Source organism: Camellia sinensis, chromosome 4 (assembly GCF_055761805.1).
Source record: "Camellia sinensis isolate YWXY chromosome 4, ASM5576180v1, whole genome shotgun sequence".
NCBI lineage: Eukaryota > Viridiplantae > Streptophyta > Magnoliopsida > Ericales > Theaceae > Camellia > Camellia sinensis.
In genome coordinates this window covers 153,674,371-153,694,555 of record NC_138964.1, presented here as the reverse complement: position 1 = coordinate 153,694,555, position 20,185 = coordinate 153,674,371, and the positions used below count along the sequence as shown (strand labels likewise).

Genomic DNA, 20,185 nt, shown 5'->3' with positions numbered 1-20,185 from the left:
CGCTCAAACTTTATTTTTTTATTATCAAGCTTAATTGGTGCTCTTGATTCGCCCTGTTCCCCACTCCCAAATTTATTATTTTTATTCATCATTATCTATTCATCATCACCGTGCTCATAAAAAAAAATAAAAAATAAAAAATAAAAAAAACAATTACAAATTTGCACAACAACTCATATTTTATTCATCTCCGGGATCAACCCCGATCACCATTTTATACCACAACCAAAAAAAAAAAAAAAAAAAAAAAAAAAAAAAAAAAAAACAAGACACCCACAAACAACAGATTTGTTTTCTTTTCTGCAGACGGCCATCCACCGATCTCACTTCTTCGCCTCTTCCGCCGGTCTTTTTTTCTTACCTCCGTCCTGGACGGCCCTTGCCGGTGTTGCCTCTGTGTTTCCCACACCGCCGAGCACATTCACTCCCTCCTGCTCCTCCACTACAGCATATGGTGGCCCTCCAAATCGGAACATCACGGTGGCCTTCCGCTTCAGCTCATTGTTTTCCGCCTTTAACACACTTATCTCTGCTCGCGCATCCTTATACATGCGCTGGAGCAGAGCCAGCTTGGCGTTTAACTGCTGCACCTCATTTGTCCTACTCTGCAGCCGGTGCGACAAGTTTGTGACCGCCGTCATGGTCTCCACACATGACTTCAAAGTATACTGATTGGCCTCAATATCAGTTTGTACCGCCATTTTTTGCTCCACAGACCGCATCGGAAAGTTCAACGGAGCAAAACCAGTAGTGTTTGGTTGAGGTTCACGGGCCACCGTACCAGTTATCTCTCTTGTTGACTCGTTGAGGTCGGGAAAGAGAGTGAGCAGACCACGGGAAGAAGAGGAAGAAGAGGCCATTTTCTGGGCAACAGAGTGTTACAGAGTTTCTCTCTCAGAAACAGACGAGTTTTTCAAAGGATTTTCGCAGGTTTTTTGTCTCAGCCTCTGCCTCGGCCTCAGCCTCCGTCTTGGTTAAATAGCCGAGGCAGACACGCGTATCACGCGCCACTTGACGCCCGACGACAAAATGGGCGCGCAAGCCAAGGTAGTCACGCGCCTCGCCATCATGTCTGGCACACCTTTTTATGGATTGGGCACGTCTTTTGATGGCACGCCTTTTGAAAGATTGGACACACCTTTTGAGGGCATGACTTTTGAGGGCTCGATATCTATATCCATGTATATCTTTTGGGCAACCTATATACACACTCATACAGTGTCTTCTACACCGGTCAGCTTTATCAATCCCTTTGTTTCAACCTCAAATAGGTTTCTATCTTCACACCTATTTGAGTTTGAGGGGGGGTTATACACAGTATCATGTATAAGTCGCTTATGGCGCACTCCCTAAGTCGCCCCCTTGGTGCACCACCACAATCTTCTACAACGGTCCGACATGACCCCATAAACTGTCTTCTACATCGGTCTGACACGACCACACAGTGTCTGCTACAACGGTCCGACATGACCCCGTAAACTGTCTTCTACATCGGTCCGACATGACCCCATAAACTGTCTTCTACATCGGTCTGACACGACCACACAGTGTCTGCTACAACGGTCCGACATGACCCTGTAAACTGTCTGCTACAACGGTCCGACATGACCCCATAAACTGTCTGCTACATCGATCTGACACGACCATACCGTGTCTCCTATCCTGTTTTATTTTATTTATCAGTTTACTTTCCTGTTTTGTTACTCTCTTCAAACTCAAGTTGGTTAGTTCCTATCCTCCTTGAGTTTGAGGGGGGCTGTTAATGTACACCTAAACCTACTCCACTAAACCTAACCCACTACACCACTCCACCTCCACTTCACCTACTCCACTACACACTCCACTTCACCTACTCCACCACTCCACCTCCACTTCACATCTCCATCTCCTATATAATGTACATACGATACATCAAAACTGATATCAATCAATAATACATACAATTAATTATCTTTCTATCAATTTATCTTACACTCATTTTTCAATTTTAAAAATATGAAAACTAAATTTAAAGTTTGATGAAGTGTTTGGGTATTTTTTGATTTGATGACAAATTTTCTTCACTCTTAAGCTAACTTGATAAAGCAATTACCTGATGTTGACTCTGCAATTCGTCAATCGTTGATGATCTCCAAGGGTCAGAAATTGTTGGAGTCATTCAAAAGCAGCTTCGCTGATCTGGGTTGTTTCTGCAATTCTCTTTCACACTCTTTCCAAATGGCTCTTCAAAATTCCTCATCTTGCTCAGGTATTCTCGATTCTTTCCTTTTTCTGTTCAGTTTCCCACCGCCAAACGGGTTGCAGAAAACTGGGTAAAATGTTGCTTCTGATGGTTTTGTGGAGCTAATTCCTCTATCTCTTACTCGTCAATGATATGTATATGTTGCGTGAAAGAAACGCAATGTTAAACTATGAATAACCCATCTGTAGAATTTTATTTTAGTAAATTAACGGTTTTGGGATTGTGATTATGGTAATCTTGGGAGTGAGTTTGTTCCATATTATAATGTTTTTATTTTTTTAAGTGATCTTAACTTTTGACTAGAGTTTTATTTAATTATTAGCTCTTTTGATTAGAGTCCACCATTTTGTCCTTCCATTCGTTACACAATGATTAAAGTATTTTGATGAATTTTGTCTTTTTCTGATTTTTAGAATCCACCATTTTCCTAACTGATTGTGCATATATCACAAATCATAAACTAAAATTGATTTTTAGTAAGCTTGAGGTACTTAGTGGGATGAATCAAATGGTGAATAAATATCAATCATCATAAATAAACCATCCCACAATTTTTTTTTTTCCCCATTATTTCTATTTGGGATGTCTCAAGATCCACAATATCAAAAGGGTTCGGAACAGGGTCCACCATTTTATCTTTCCCAATAAAATACATACAATACACAATAGTTACAGCACTTTGATGCATTTTGTCCTTTCCAATTTGAAGCTAACTTGGTCGGAGGTGTTAGAAGTTGTTTACCGTTAATTGAACTGATCAAAATTGAAATGTTACAAATAATCAAATGTAGTTGATTTTTAGTAAGATTTAAGTTACAGAGTGGGATGAATCAAATTGTGGATATCATTCATCATAAATGATATTTTAAAATTTCTTACTTTTGGAAGTAATACAAAGCAAGCCCTTTCATAATTCTCCTTCCATCCCCCATTTTTTGTTCAGTATTTCCATTTGGGATGACTCAGAATCCACAAGATCAAAAGGGCTCAGATCAGAGTCCCCCGTTTTATCTTTCTCATTAAAATACATACACATAAGTTACACAATGATTAAAGCATTTTGATGCATTTTGTCCCTTGCCAATTTGAAGCCAACTTTATCGGAGTTGTTATTAGAACAGAAGGTCTCTACCATCAATTGAACTGATCAAAATTGAAATGTTACGAATGATCAAATAAAGTGGATGTTTAGTAAGCGTGAGTTATTTAGTGGGCTGAATCAAATGTTGGATCTCAGTCATTATAAATGTTGTTTTAAAATTTCAAATTTTATGAAGTAATTAAAGACAAGTCCTTTAATATTACACCCCTCATCTCACATTTTTGGTCCATTATTTATATGTAGAAATGCCATACACACTAACAAATCTTATAAAATTTTATTTGTAACTGATATATCATGCAATAATAAAACTTTGAAAACTGAAACAGGACCCACTTTAACGATATGATGTGTGTCACATCAATAAGTAAGAAAAGTTTGTGTAGCATTACTCTATTTCTATTTGGGATGTCTCAAACTTATGTCCTTTTGAGAAGTCAAGGTAAGTAAATCTTATGATTTTATAATATTTTCCAATTTAAATAATTGTGAATGCATGTAATAGTGTGAAATAGAGGAAGAGTTTACTAAATTAAAACTCTATTAGGTGGATCTGTGCACATTAACTGCTTGTCTTCTTGAAAAGCTGGATTTTTCCATGTTGGACAAACAAAATGGGACTTGGGGAAGTATGTTAAAACTTTAATGCAGGAGTTTAGACCTTGAAAAACAGAGTTGCTGTGATTTTAGATTCCAACAAAGAGTAGAATAGACATTTCTTTGCTCATGTTGTCTGGATTAATGTGGATACCATTTTGGAAGCCTTGTTTACAAATATTGATGATGTCAAGTTGAAAAGCTTACTCATATATACAATGGACTACTTGAGTGGTTTGATGACTTGTGAAAGGGCTTGGAACAGATACTCCAATTTCATATGCGGAACAAAGGTCTAGACTGTATGATAAGATGTCAAGGGATTTGGATGAGAATGGGGCAGCTTTTCTTAACCGTGGAGAAACTTCTCAGTCATTGTCACTTTCGGATCTCTTCACTCTAAAGGATGGATCTGTAACACCTATCCTCAAGGTAAAATGTGAGCAAGTTAAATCTGATTCCTACTGTATTTGATTTCTCTTCATCGTGCCACTGATGCTTAACTTACTTTTGTTGTCAGGCTGCCATCCCTCCTGTGCGAGCTACTGTTTTATATCTCAGTCCAGAGTACTCAGTTCCTATCTCGTAAGAATTAATTATATTTTTGACATTTACTTTTTGTTCTAACTTTATATGTATGGGCTTTTTTTTAAATCTTTAATGCACTTGTATATGGAAGTTGTTGTACTTCAGTTGCATGAACACTACATTGCACATTCTGCAAAATTTGGGACCTTGTCAGAAGTCATTTTCTTTTCGTTTTCTCTTGTCTTAACAAGCTGGAAGCTTAAGTTATATAAGCATTGTTGGCTTGCTGCAGGGAGGCTGTAAGGAGTATATTTCTTCCCCACTTTGAGAAAAGTAAGATGCATTCTTATTTGTCAAACTTTTGATGTTAGGGTTATTGTTTGAAGTTTAAATTCTTGAGGCAGGACTAGCTTTGTAGTTTTTGCTTGAAACATCAGTGATTGAACAATATCACATATATTGAGGTTGTTTTTGGATCATGTATTCATTAGGAATTTGGAAAGGGAAAGGAAAAGATGAGGGAAATGGAGGAAAAAAAATTGCTTATATTTTATTTACGTTTCCCGCACTTTTTCCTTTTCCTTTCCAAATCCCTATCCAAATCTGTGATCCAAACATAGCCAAGAATTGTTTACTTGTGTGTATTTTGGCTTTCATGTGTTGGCATGCCTTTATGTTTCTTGTTCAGTGATCTGGTTTCAGAACTCAACTCTGTACCATTTTAGCATGTTCCATGCCTCGCACAACATTACACCTGTTCCTGCCACAGAAGAGGAGGTAGTACCTTTTGGAGCCATCAATATCTTCTTCTTCTTATCATGATTTTATTCTAATTGAAGTACATCACGCTCTATCAGATCAAAGCTGAAGTGAATGCTGTCAAAGCGGTTGCAGAGGATCTTTGCCCGTTAACAATTGTCTTAGATAGGGTGGTTTTGACTTCAACCGGTGTGCTTGTGGGGTGCTGGCAGGTTACTTCCATTAATTTACACTTGTGCTACATATATTTACATTTAAATACATGTATATAATATATCTATATAATTGTTTATTTTCGTGTATATTTCTGTGTACAATAGCCTAATGAAAATCACCATATTATATGTATATAGGTTTTGTACCTTAGGGATAGCAACTTTGTTTCGTGTCTTTTGACATCAGTTCTGGAGACAGCTCTGTATCTATAATTCCTAAAATGCAAGTTTGCTTAAGAATATACTGTGAATCAACATATTCAAAATCTGTATAAAAAACCAATATTAGAGACACAAATTTTTTATCCTTTATCTGACTATATTATGTTTATTTGTAGGTTCTCTCTGGAACAGATCCTGTAATCATTCGTGCTAAATTGAGAGCTGCTCTTCCTCGTGCCCCTGAAAAACAGCTTGTAAGAATCATATGAACCTCTTAGCTCATGTTCAATTGCAGGAGGATGTTTTAGACTACACCTTTTGTTGTGTAAGCCAAAAAGAATATATTAGTGGCTCTATGATATGAGTGGCATTTAAAATTGTTGTGGGACCTTACATACAAATGACGGACCTGAAAATGTACCCTGAGTTCTTTTTAACCATAATTATTCCTTTGAGTGCACTTACTTTCTCCATATTCACGGGACCCTATCTTTCAAGCCACCAAAAGAAATCAATGCTGTTGAATGTTAGGTCCCATCATCTTGTTACTTTCCTCGGTGCCTCGTCTAAGGATATCAATATACTGTCGCCAGCCAACTCTGCCTCTCCCATCCACAATGATATGAAAATGATAAGTATGGGGTTTGCTATAATTTCTCGAATAGTGATTGTTCAGGTTTCTACCTTCTCACTAATACTCAAGTCATTTTTCTGCTGCAGTATGATGCTGCTATTCTTCATACCTCATTTGCAAGGCTTCTCGGTCATCCTAATGCTTCATCTTCGGTAATTAGAAGTAGTGTTTAATTTGTTGGCCTGGTCATCCATCACTATTTACCTCTTTGCATTGCATACGTGTTATAGCTGCTGTTTCAACCAAGAGGGGAAAAAAATGTTTTGTGGTGGTTTGTGTAGCCAATAGTCATGTTATTATGAGTATTGAAAGTAGCTCGTTAAGTAGCTTGTGAAAAAAATGCTTGCCACTGTTAGAATAGCTTTAGCATAGCTTTAGCAGACTTCATTATTATTTGTATAGCTTTATGATAGACTAGCTTTAACTTTATATTATTAATTGTATAGTGTTTGCTTTCGGTGATAATGGTGGTATCCAATGCCCCTTTCTCTCTCTATAAAGAGAGCCTTCATATCTTTGTAAATCACACAACATAATACAAACATTTCAGAGTCTCTCTCTCACTCTATAGCTTCTCTCACTCTCTCAAACTAATCTTTCATGGTATCAGAGCCCAGTGTTACATTTCTGGCAATTTTCAATTTTTGTGTTTAGTCCCGTACACAGTGGCATACGTCAAAACGCTCGGAATTTTCTCACGATTCCAACGGCACCTAGCCCGTTCTCAGAACACCCTCCACGCGCCCACACGCGCCGCCTTTACCTTCTGCGCGTCACCAGCTCCGCCACCACTCTCACACGCGCCCGCACGCGCCATCTGTTGCCACTCACCTCCGCCACGCGCCTCCACGCGCCCACACAACCGCGGCTGACGTCAGCCCTGCCACTCCCGTACGCCGCGCCTGCTATCGTGCGCCTTTCGTGCGCCGCTTCACTACATTGCACCCGCGTGCGCCGAAACGGCTATTGTGCGCCGTGCCTGCGCCTGTTTCGCTACCGTGCGCCGCCGCCTTTCTGCTAACGTGCTCCTCCCTGCACTCAGCTAACGTGCGCCGCTGACATCATCGCTGACATCATCTCTGTCCAGCAGCCTTTTCTGGCTATTTTCGACCTTCCGGACTCACTGGTATACTCTGTTTTACCAAATTTTGCTCCTACAGGTCTCTTCCTGTTGCTTTAATCCTACTTAACTAGTATTATGGATCGTCTTGACACCTCCCATCCCATTTCCGTTATTCTGAATGGTTCAAACTATGTTCTGTGGGCCCAAGCCATGTCTTCCTTTCTTAAAGGCAAGAAGCTCTGGCGAATTGTCACCGGGGATGTGACTAAACCAGTCAAAGACAGTGCCACTACTGAAACTCCTGTTCTTACTGCTACATATGAAGACCGACTTGAGGAATGGGACAGTAAGAATTACCAAATCATTACCTGGTTTCGTAATACCTCTGTTACCTCTATCAGTCTTCAATTTGGCCGGTTTCAGCTTGACTCTGTAACTACTCCTGCGAAAGACATCTGGGATTTTTTGAAAGAACGATACCAGACTACTGGTCTTGCCCATCAATATCAACTTCAGAACCAACTTCACCGCATGCGTCAAGAATCCACTCAGTCCATTAATGACTTCCTTTCTCAAATATACTCTGTTTGGGATCAGCTTGCTCTTTCAGAACCAACCTGGCATGACCCCGAAGATGCAGTTTTATTTACTAACCATCGCAACCAGCAGAGGTTGGTGCAATTTCTCATGGCTCTTACCCCCTCTTTTGAGCCCGTACGTGCCTCTCTGCTTCATCGCCATCCCTTGCCCACTCTTGAACAAGCCATTTCTGAGTTGCTATCAGAGGAGACTCGTCTAGGTACTCTTCAAACTCATCATGTGGACTCTGTTCTTGCCACTCCTCCGTCCCGGCCATCATTTACCCAGCGAACAACTGCTTGCCTCTATTGTCAGAATCGGGGCCTTCCTTCAACCCATCTCCTGGTCAATTGCCCCGTCAGATCCTGCCGCTACTGCAACAAACTTGGTCCTGGTCATCTGCAACAGGATTGTTTTCGCAATCCATCTCGCTCATCCTCCAATAGCCACTCCTCTCGCGGTGGCTCTTCCCGGGGAAGTTTTCATCGTTCCGGCAACCAGTCTCATCACACTGCTACTTCTGCTTCCGGGAATCAGTCTTATCACACTGCTGCTGCTGCTTCCGGGAATCAGTCTCATCACCCTGACACTGCCCCCTCTGTAGGGTTCTCTGAGTCACTTGCTCCATCTACCCCTCACTTTTCTCCAACGGATGTAGAGGCCATGCTCAAACAACTTCTCTCCTCATCTGGTACACCTCCTCCTACTGCTTTGTCTGTCATCCCAGGTAACTCTTCTTGGTATTTTGACTCTGCCTGTTGTAATCATATGACCTCCAGTTCTACTATCTTTTCTTCCTTATCTTCATCTCCTCATATTCCCTCAATACATACTGCTGATGGTTCCCTCATGTCTGTTCGTCATGTTGGTACTGTTTCCACCTCTGCTTTATCTCTACCTCACGTTTATCATATCCCTGCTCTTACCTTAAACCTTATTTCCATTGGTCAATTATGTGAACTTGGTCTAACTGTCACCTTTTCTGCTACTGATTGTTTGGTACAGGACCCTCAGACAGGGCAGACTATTGGGATCGGCCGTAAGCGTGGACGTCTCTATGAACTCATTCACCTTCATGTTCCTGCCTCTCCTCAGATTGCTGCTCCTACATCTACTTCCTTATTATCTCCCTTTCATCTTTGGCATTGTCGCTTAGGGCATATTTCTGTTACTCGTTTAAGGTCTTTGGTTTCTAGTGGACAGTTGGGTCATGTAATTCCCGATAATTTCGATTGTATACCCTGTCAACTTGCCAAACAACCTGCTTTATCATTTAATAAGAGTACTTCTGTTTCTCTTGCCCCTTTTGATCTTATACATTCGGATATTTGGGGGCCCTCCCCTACTACTACTATGGGGGGATCCCGCTATTTTGTTGTTTTTATTGATGATTTTTCCCGGTTTACTTGGCTTTTTCTCATGAAAAATAGGTCTGAACTTAAACACATTTATTATCGATTTGCACAAATGGTTCACACCCAATTCTCCAAAACCATCAAAATTTTTCGCTCTGACAATGCTATGGAATATCGGGATTCAGATTTCCTTTCCTTTCTTCAGCATCATGGTACACTGCCTCATCGTTCCTGTGCTGGCACGTCCCAGCAAAATGGCCGCGCTGAACGGAAACATAGGCATATTCTTGACACTACTCGCGCTCTCCTTCTCTCTTCTTCCTGTCCTGAAAACTTTTGGGGAGAAGCTGCTCTCACTGCTGTTTACACTATCAACTGTGCTCCTACCCCTGTCATCCATAATCAAACTCCCTTTGAACGTCTGCATGGCACTCCCCCTCCTTACGCCAATCTCCGGGTTTTTGGCTCTGCTTGTTTTGTTTTACTTCACTCCCATGAACACACCAAGCTTGAACCTCGCTCTCGTCTTTGTTGCTTTCTTGGGTATGGAATTGAACATAAAGGTTTTCGCTGTTGGGATCCTCTCTCTAAACGTCTTCGTATCTCCCGCCATGTCGTTTTCTGGGAACACCAAATGTTTTCCTCGCTATCCTCCTTTCACTTACCCGGACTTTCCACTACTGCACTGTTTACTAATCCTTCCATCGATCTTTTCTCTGCTGAATTTGATACAGGTTCCTCCTCCATCGAGACGCCCTTGCTCACCCCTGATCCTGTCCAGCCTGCTCTACCTGAAGGTCTACCTCTGGTTGCCACACCTCCTTCTCCACCGACTCTTCCTCCCACCGATCCTCCTACGGGTCGACCCCGCCGGGTAACTCAACCTCCTATTCATCTTCGTGATTATATTGTTGGATCTGCTGCCTTCTCTACTTATGAACCTACCTCCTATCGTGAGGCTTGTACTAATCCTCTTTGGCAGCAAGCTATGACTGATGAACTCCATGCCTTGGACAAAGCTCATACTTGGGATCTTGTTGATCTTCCTCCTGGCAAGACTGCGATTGGCTGCAAATGGGTTTACAAAATCAAAACACATTCTGATGGCTCTATTGAACGCTACAAAGCTCGTCTTGTTGCCAAGGGTTTCAACCAAGAATATGGCATTGATTATGAGGAGACATTCTCTCATGTTGCTCGGCTTACCTCTGTTCGCAGTTTACTTGCTGTTGCTACTGCTCGCCACTGGGGGCTCTTTCAGATGGATGTCAAAAATGCTTTCCTCAATGGTCATCTTCTTGAAGAGGTCTACATGCAACCCCCACCTGGGTCCACTTTTCAACCTCATCAGGTTTGCAAACTACAGCGTGCTCTCTATGGTCTCAAGCAAGCGCCTCGTGCTTGGTTTGCTAAGTTCAGTTCTACCATTCATGACTTCGGATTCACCTCTAGCTCCTATGACTCTGCTCTTTTTATACGGACTACTTCTCATGGTACTACTCTTCTTCTTCTGTATGTGGATGATATGATTATCACTGGTGATGATCAAGCTGGTATTCTCCACCTCAAACAATTTCTCCACCAACAGTTTGAGATGAAGGACCTTGGTACTCTTAACTACTTCTTAGGCCTTGAAGTCTCTCATGATTCTACTGGTTCCTATTTGTCCCAGGCCAAATATGCATCCGATCTTCTGGCTCGAGCTGGTCTTACTGATTGCAAAACTGCCTCTACTCCGGTTGATCCCCAGATTCGTCTCACTCCTCTCGATGGGACTCTTCTCTCTGATGCTACTCTTTATCGCCAGCTCGTCGGCAGTCTTGTCTATCTCACAGTCACTCGTCCTGACATTGCCTATGCTGTTCACATTGTCAGTCAGTACATGTCGGCTCCTCGCACTCCCCACTATACTGCTCTACTCCGTATCCTTCGCTACCTCAAAGGCACTATGTTCCATGGTCTTCACTTCTCGGCTTCTTCCTCTCTTGACCTACGTGCCTTTTCTGATGCTGATTGGGCTGGGGATCCTACGGATCGACGCTCCACCACGGGCTTCTGTTTCTTCTTAGGGGATTCTCTTCTTGCTTGGCGTAGCAAAAAACAATCCCTCACTGCCCGCTCTAGCACCGAAGCTGAATACCGAGCTCTTGCGGATACTACTCAAGAACTTCTCTGGCTTCGCTGGCTCCTTGCTGATATGGGTGTTTCTTCATCTGCTCCTACGCCTCTCTACTGTGACAATCAGAGTGCCATTCAGATTGCTCACAATGATGTTTTTCATGATCGCACCAAACATATTGAGATTGATTGTCATTTTATTCGCCAGCATGTCACCTGTGGAACTGTTCATCTTCTTCCTATTGCTTCAGTCGATCAACCCGCTGATATCTTCACTAAGGCTCATCCTCCTGGCCGCTTCAATGATCTTGTTTCCAAACTCAACTTGGTTGATGCTTTCCCTCCTTGAGTTTGCGGGGGGCTGTTAGAATAGCTTTAGCATAGCTTTAGCAGACTTCATTATTATTTGTATAGCTTTATGATAGACTAGCTTTAACTTTATATTATTAATTGTATAGTGTTTGCTTTCGGTGATAATGGTGGTATCCAATGCCCCTTTCTCTCTCTATAAAGAGAGCCTTCATATCTTTGTAAATCACACAACATAATACAAACATTTCAGAGTCTCTCTCTCACTCTATAGCTTCTCTCACTCTCTCAAACTAATCTTTCAGCCACCACTGTTACAGATACTGATAGATGCCTGAGTTCATCGTGCATGTAGAGGTTGCAAGTAATATTAGAGAAATTCAGGGAAACTAAGTTTTGGTAAACTATAGGCTGAAATTCTAATTGGTAAGGGATGAAGTAAGTAAAAATAACTGAAACAGATCTATTTTGAAAACTAAAGTTTTCTTAATAAGAAATTTCTTAGCCAATGTTTTTTGGCATTATTTTTTTGTTTTTTGGTGGTCTTCTGGTAGTGTCTAGGTTTCATGATTTGAAAATTCTTTCTTTAAATGTACATCTCTATGATTTTGACACATTTTAATGTCTTGTTCAGGAGGCAGATAAAACTTCAGAAATTCAAATTTTTCATGACCTAGTCACGCAACTAAACAACCAAATCCAAGGGTTTGAGGTATTTCTTTGATGGCTGAGACTATTTTTCTTCAGCAGCACACTAAATTTTCTTCTTTTTAATCAGCAGTTCCATTGCTGAGATTTTCTGACTCATCATTTTGTTTTATTTTTTTGACTTTTTTAGGCAACAGTCACTGAGCTATGGTATGTAGAGGAATTTGATGTTTTGGCACTTGCATTGGATGGAAAAATAAAGGTTCGCAAGTTCCAACTTGGCTGCTCGAAAACCTGAGGAATCCAAATCTTTACACAAAAACATAAATATACCAGAACTTGCTTCTCCACCAAGATGAGCTTTTCAAATAATTTTCTGGTGTCCCGGTGTGTGTGATCAGATAAGTCGAAACTCCAGCATGTAACCTATTTATTTTTTTCACGTGTATTATTCATGTTGTACCATATAAAAGGAGTACTATCATAGAATTCCAGGAGTGTTCATGAAATTGTCTAGTTATACATATCCGAGTTATTATCATTTGTATGTAATTTGATGATGTTACATTATAATAGGTTGATACTTCATAAGTTATATATGTTAATTATGAGAAATTCATTCCTCTTCAATATTACACGAAGCATAAATGTTGCTAATTTTCTGGGTACTCTTTTGAATTTCTTAATGCCCAGGGCCAGAATATATTGGTTAACGCTTAAACGCTAAATACATTACTCATTCTGCGAATCAAAAATGATTTAGACCTCTAAAAGAAGAGCTCTAATAGAGCATTAATTTGTCTTTTTCTTCCCTCTTTTTTGTCTTTTACTTCACTGTTTTTTTTTTTTTTTTTTTTTATTGGTTGACAGCTCATTAGAGCTGTCCTTTTGCAGCTCTAATTAGAGCTCCGGAGCATGACCCTTATTGGTTGTTGCATTAAGCCTTGTTATTTGTCGCGCATTGTGTGCTTGGCTTATGAGAGGGTGTACTGCTCCTTGTGGCTGTGACACTTGTGGGTTATTGGTTGTTGCATTAAGCCTTGTTATTTGTCGCGCATTGTGTGCTTGGCTTATGAGAGGGTGTACTGCTCCTTGTGGCTGTGAACCTATGATGTCGTCTTACTCGGGATGCATGCTAGCACTTGCAAGGTGCATAATTGCTTATGGTAGACGATGGTCCTCGTGTGTGCGAAGTACTTTGGGACGTGAGATCTAGAGATTGTTCATGCTAATAATTTTGTAGGCTTGGAGGTGATGACATGACAGAAAAATTATATGCGAGTGTAGAGTAATTTAACATGTAAATTAAGGTCGGTCTCATTTGGCAGCTAATTTAAATCAAAATATCACATTACATGCATAAGAACTATCTATTCAATTAAAAAAAATCATTTCAAGCACAGTAATTTTTCTTTTTAATTTATACAAAAATCAAAAAAATTACTTTAAAATTTTAACTAGCCGACTTTATCCAAATAAAGTGTGCCAAAAGAGAAAAGATATAATTATTGGAAATTATTCCCACTCAAGTCAAGCTTGATTGATTATTTGAAAAAATTATAAATTGTTTGTGGGGGTGTTTAAATTTGATTTTTATTAAGGGAAATTACTATCCAGGAGGAGTTTTTAAAAATTATTACAAATTAGTAAAAAAGTTTATAATTGTGGTTATTAATATTTATAATTGTAGAGTGTCAGAAATTAAGCCCCAAACTAAGTATGGGCCTAAGCACTAAGGTCGCCCCAAAGAGACGATTAAGAATGAAAAAGAAGCGTGGGCAAAAGCCCAAGGGAAGTGGGCCAATAATGGGCCAAAGCAGGTCCAACCTACCAGGGGTCCAAATGGACTCCACGAAGGAAAATGCCTAAATCAAGTTGCAAAGGCAACACCTGCAGCGGTGAAGTTGTAGAGGGAACATATGCTGCGGGAAAGTTGTTGAGGCACTTTGTCTCAGTGCCGCCATTCCTAATATCTTCAATTCCGCCGCCATCTGAAGTTGCTGAAGGAAAGAGAAAGCCAATGCAACCAAGTTGCAAAGGCAACACTTGCGACGGCCAAGTTGCCGAAGCACTTTGTCTCAGCGCCGCCATTCCAAGTATCTTCGATAGCGCCGTCATTCCAAGTATTGTCGGTTCCGCTGCCATCTAAAGTTGCTAAGGGAAAGAAAAAATCGAAGCAACTAAGTTGCAGAGGCAACACTTGCAGCAACCAAGTTACAGAGGCATTTTGTCGGCGTCGCCAACTCTAATATCTTCAGTTCTGCCGTCTAAACTCGCCGCGGGAAATAACTACCGCAACAACTACTATCGCAGCAACTAAGTTGCAGAGGGAATATCCTGCCAAGGTGATAGCAACCATTGAAATAGGCCCCCCTCTGCAAGTAGAAGCTAATGTTTGGTGCTAATAGTAGGCCCCAAGGCATTACTAACCTAGGACTGATAGCAGGCCCCCAAAGCTCATTTAACTTGGCGCCGATAGCAAGCCCCAAGACTTACTGGTTGGAGCTGATAGCAAGCCCAGATATACCAATTTACCACGGCGATCCCACGAAGATGGGAGCAGGGTAGCCCGAACATAAAGGACTCCCTTTCCATTACCCAGGTCATGGACCTATTTTAGTCGCATAGGCAGGACTAACGAAGCCCCTTTAGGCTTAGTACTAAGGCACAACATGACTGATAGCAGGCTTGGCTGTGGCCTTCACCTTAGGAAACTGGGGAGTTTGTGGTTAGGTAGCTAAGGGTGAAAGCTTCGCTGAGGTGAACACGAACGTAGTCGATAGCAGACTAATGGAGTCCTGCAAATGCATGTACTGGCCAAATAGAACTAAGAAAGCAAGTGCAGCGGCAAAGTTCACTACTGCAAGTACACTTGCTGAGGTTCAAGCTGGGAAGGCAAGTGTAGCGGCAAACACTCTCACCGCAATTACACTTACTGAGGCTCAAAAGGGAGTTGTAGCGCCAAATACTCCCGTCGTAACTACACTTGTTGAGGCTCAAAAAAGGTAATTGCAGAAGCAAACAGATAATACACAGTACATGCAGAAGGACACGTAGAACATTCAACTTGGTGGCTCAAGGCAGAATATTCCATGTGATCCTCTGAGACACATGTCCTCTCTCTATTTGGTCACTTGGTGTCCTCTTGGTACCAATGAAAAGCCTATAAATAGGACCTATTTCCCAAGGTTCAAGAAGAGGAATTTTGGGGATTTAGGAAAGATACTGCCCATTTTGGCACTGCCATACACTTTTTCTTGAGTTACTTGTTTCACCCTCACCTAGCTACACACTCTCCAACTCCCAAATAGTTACTGCTACTCATTATCCAGCCCCTTCCACCATTATTGGACCATTAGCATAATTTTGTCTCTCTAAACTCGAACATCCCTACAATAATGTTTACTGTTTTTTTTTTTTTGTAAATATTTTTTTTTTTGATAATATTGATGTGTAATTTTCCCTTTGTATTAATTTAAGTATCAGGTATGTTTACAATAAAAATATTTGGGCTGAGCTTCCTTCAATACAAAACTAAAATAGAGGGTGTTATTCGGTCTAGTGGGGTCCACCACGAGTTAGAGTTCGATGATCCGAACCGTTCATTTTATAGGGTCCTGTGTATATCATTCATATAAAAAATTAAGTCGATCCAATATTCATAACTCCTACATTTTATTGAGTATGTCTCCAAAAAAAATTAAAGGTCAATTTGATTTTAGGGTAAATTACACTGACACCTCCTAAGATTTGGTCCAATTACATCTCATCCCCTGTCGTTTTAGAAATTACATTCCCACACCTGTGATTAATAGTCTTATTTCACATACCCCTACTTATATAAAATGTAACAACTTTTAGTATAAAAACAAAATAAATTATATTGAAAAAAAAAAAAGTAAAGCAAAGGAAAGGAAAAAAAGAAAGAAAAAAGAGTAAAGCAAAGTAAGAAAAAAGAGAGTGCATGCATTTAATGTTTTCATTCTGTCTAAATAATTACAATGACAAGGGGTTAGTATAATATCCTAAATATCAGGAGGTGATATGTGTACTAAACTCAAATCTCCAGGGGTGTAAGTGTAATTTACGCTTGTTTTAAAAAATAGACCATCCATTTTTTTTTTAATACAAATGCAATAAAATGAAGGAAAAAAAAAACAATTCAACCGATATTTTCAAAATAAATTTCAAATCAATAATAAAATTTATCAACTTTAATTATTAAAATTATAAACTTTTTCATCGCTTTTAAATTTTTTGTGGTTTTTCAACTAATTCACAATTTCCCCTAAAATAAGTAGGTTATAAATATTTAATCGATCTAATTTTTTTTCATAAATGATAAACACACAATTAGGGATGGCCATTTTAGCCCATCCACCTGCTCCCCGGCCTGAAACTTGTACAAGACAGAGGTAGATTACATTTTGATCCCCTACAGCGAGGGCGGGTATCGCCTTTCTCAATTCAAGCCCAACCCGATATAATTAATAATATAAATAGATAATATATATAATTAGACATAAGAAAACCTTAAAAGTAGATAAATCTAAAAGTAATGTATGATTTTGTACATGTTCATGTTTGGATTATAGAATATGTATAAGAAATTGCAATTTGAAATGTGGTTATACTTTATTTTATTTTTATTTTTTTTTTTGGTTCCCTTTCTGTAGGATGTTTGAATTTTTTTCCAAACTGTTCCCAATTTTTTTAACAATTTAAAATGTGATTAAATATTTGTGGAGACGAGGTAAGATTGAAAAATTTCACTCGTAGTGGGATTGGGACGTTGGGTGGGGGTGCAATTTTATTCGCAGGACAGGGAAGCACAAGTCCAGTCCAAACTTGCCTCATGGCCATCCTTATACATAATACTTAATTAAATGAACGGTTCGAATTATCGAAACATGACCTGTGATAGGCCCTACAGACCTGGACAAACACCCTCCAGTCCAAATGATGGATTGGAGAGAAGCCTAGTCCAAATATTTTTACAGAATAAAATAGAAATATGAGATAAAAATGTGTGACTCATATAAGGGGTCCATATGTAGAGCCTACTTTTGTCTCACATATGGGTTTATTTTGTGAAAAATTTGGAGAAAATTGCAAATCAACACTCATGAAGCACTTGTATCAAGCACACGAAGGAGATTTTTTTTTTTTTTTTTTAATGTAGAGTATGTTGGGCTAATTTATGCGCACCAAATTAAATTTTTACAGCCTAAATAATTCTTCCTAAATAGGGCTTACGCCCTGCGGTCTGTGACCCTAAGATATGTATTTGCTAGCTAGAGGATTCGAACTTGAAACTTGAGAGAGAGCAAACCTCCAAACCCCAATCATTATCCACTAGGCCAACCACCTTGTGGTTACACACGACGGAGTTATACCATCGAAAATTTGCACCATCACAAAAATACAAATATATTTTTACTATCCCATTAATTTTTAATTTCTCCAAAATTTTGTATATTTAAGTTTTCATAGACATAGTGCCTCAATTTAATTAATTTTTTTATTTTTATTTTTTTTTGGGGATTTAGAGAGCGAACTTATCTTTTTATGCTAATTTTAAAAGGGAGATTTATTTATAAATCTCATTTAGAAGAGTTGTTATCAAGTTCATAGAATTGTTTGGGCTTATGGAGCTTATTATAAATTTTGTTTTGATAATTTAAATCGTTCATTTTATGAAATACTTTACATATATTATACATAAAAAAAATTAGATCAATCTAATAATTTTAACTTTTTTATTTTATCGCGTTACTCCAAATATATATTTTTAGACAAATGTAACAAAATAAAAAAATTACAATTATTAAATTAATTTAAATCTTTTTATAAATAATATACATGTAAGACTCTATAAAACGAACGGTTTAACTTATTAAAACAAAAATCAACTATGAATCCAACTCTTTTTTTTCAAACTTAAATTTATTAAAAATGTTACCAATTTAAAAATAAGAGAATTAAATGCTACAACTACACCAGATCATAAAATAATGGATAAATTACAATAGTAGTTCATATACTTTGGTCTTTATATATATATTTTTTTGGAACGAGTTTTCTTATTTTGATCTCTGTAATTTCAATTGATTCGATTTTGTTCACAAATTTATGATTTTGTCTTTGGTTTAATTAGGTCTCGTTTAAGAATATACTATTTTAATAACTTTTTGACTTTTTATGAAAAAAAAAATATGCAAAAAAAATAAAAAGAGTGATGTGACAATTTATAGTAACTTTTTGACTTTTTAACTAAAATACACAATTGACAAACGAGACCTAATTACAACTCTTAACATATTTTTATAAAAAATATGTACAAAAATGTTATATTTTTAAGAACAAAATTATTAATTTCAACTAATTTAGTAATGATTTTCTTAATGATGTTATAAGTTAGACTAAATTATATAAAATTTAAAATTAATTATTAAAATTGAATCCATTAAAAATGTATGAACTAAAATAAAATAAAAGAGGTAAAATATAGAGGCACGAGTATAATTTCGCCTAAAGTAATTGTTCGATTAGCTGAGAGGTTGCTTTTTGGACGGAAATTAGGGAGAATTTGTTGGCCTGTCATCAACCGAACCCAATGCCTTGTAAAATTACTCAGTGCTTCGCGCTACATCGAAACAATCATACTCCTCCAATGTCATTCATCTCTTTAATAAGTAGCAAATTATTTAAATAACATCTGTCACATATTCTTCGATTTTTTATGTCTGTAGATAGATTCTGGGGGACCACACTGCTCCAGACAGCACTGACTTATAGTCCTCTGCGTCGGCTACTAATCACACAGTACACGTGTCCACATATTTTTTATTCTCCTCCTTTTTCACGGGGACTATTGTATAAATTTAAAAATTAGATCAACATTTAAAGTTGCGATAGTGAATTATAATATTTAAATTAGTATTCTTTCTAATATTCTATGAGTATGGGTGATGTGATTTGTACAGTTTGATAGTAAAATTACAAATTGAATGGCTTATTGATAGATTGATAAATTGTGATTTGAAGGGTTTTAAATGAATTAATGGATTAGTGAATATTCTAGGAAAAATTAGTCTATAGTCCCTCTCTCACTTTTTGTAATGGAAGAGATTCATAAAATTATTTTTTAATGTTTAAAGTCCCTAAACATATATCAGAGAAATTTGACACTTCCTCTCAAACCTGTGCCACCTCTCATTCTCAATCTCCTTCTCTTCCTTCCTCTCTTCTCCGATCCTCAACACCCTGTTCCCCTCCACCTCGATTTTGATATCTTCATTTGTTAGCCCCGGAAGAGAAAGATTATGTTTCTTTCTCTCTTCTCTTTAGCTTCCAATGGCTTTTCTATTCATTCTCACTCTCTCTACCCATTTCAATCGAATCAATTTCTTCGTCTTCTTAATGCTCTGCTTAGAAAAACATTGACTTCCTTGTTCAAAAATGGCATCTTCTCAGGTCGAAATCGCCTCATCCACGCCTTTTGGTTGTGTTTTGAGGAATCGATGGAACAGAGAAACCAAAACCCAATCCCCCTATTTTCAGCAAAACCTTAAAGATTTGGTTTCCTGTATTTCGAGTTCATCCCCTGTTGAGAATTCTAGCAATGTAGATGTCTGGGTTCGCGAGGAAGACCAGAGAGAGAGTTCTCCGACTCAATCTGATGGTGGGTCTGTGGAGATTCCCAATTTGGGTGGAGTTTCCTCGCTTGTTCGAAAATTGAGAGTCATTTCGGAGTCTAGAACGAGTCAATCAGCTGCTATTAACATACCCAATTCATCTTCTTCCCTTGAGCGTGATCACGTAGGTGTGGGGGTTCCTTTCCAATCGCAGCGAGCGAGAGCTAGGGGTTCGAT

General features: G+C 38.8%; 1 protein-coding gene across 2 annotated transcripts; it reads left to right on the top strand.

The window, feature by feature from the left end:
• Positions 1-2,114: 2,114 nt before the first annotated feature.
• On the top strand, positions 2,115-12,941 carry LOC114271138 (uncharacterized). 2 transcript variants are annotated; one of them, XM_028212749.2, is made up of 10 exons: positions 2,115-2,248; positions 4,207-4,373; positions 4,462-4,526; positions 4,762-4,802; positions 5,158-5,246; positions 5,327-5,440; positions 5,782-5,859; positions 6,326-6,391; positions 12,298-12,375; positions 12,502-12,941. In XM_028212749.2, the coding sequence occupies exons 1-10, from the start codon at positions 2,125-2,127 to the stop codon at positions 12,607-12,609; spliced, it is 930 nt and encodes a 309-aa protein (XP_028068550.2). In that variant the 5' UTR covers positions 2,115-2,124; the 3' UTR covers positions 12,610-12,941. The 2 variants fall into 2 exon arrangements, with proteins under 2 accessions (XP_028068550.2, XP_082722716.1); XM_082866590.1 differs by lacking the exon at positions 6,326-6,391.
• The last annotated feature ends 7,244 nt before the right edge of the window (positions 12,942-20,185 follow it).

Coding starts and splice junctions, on each gene's coding strand:
- LOC114271138 (XM_028212749.2), top strand. CDS start 2,125: ATGATCTCCAAGGGTCAGAAATTGTTGGAGTCATTCAAAAGCAGCTTC. Junction 5,247..5,326: donor TTCCTGCCACAGAAGAGGAG/GTAGTACCTTTT, acceptor ACGCTCTATCAG/ATCAAAGCTGAAGTGAATGC. Junction 5,441..5,781: donor TGCTTGTGGGGTGCTGGCAG/GTTACTTCCATT, acceptor GTTTATTTGTAG/GTTCTCTCTGGAACAGATCC.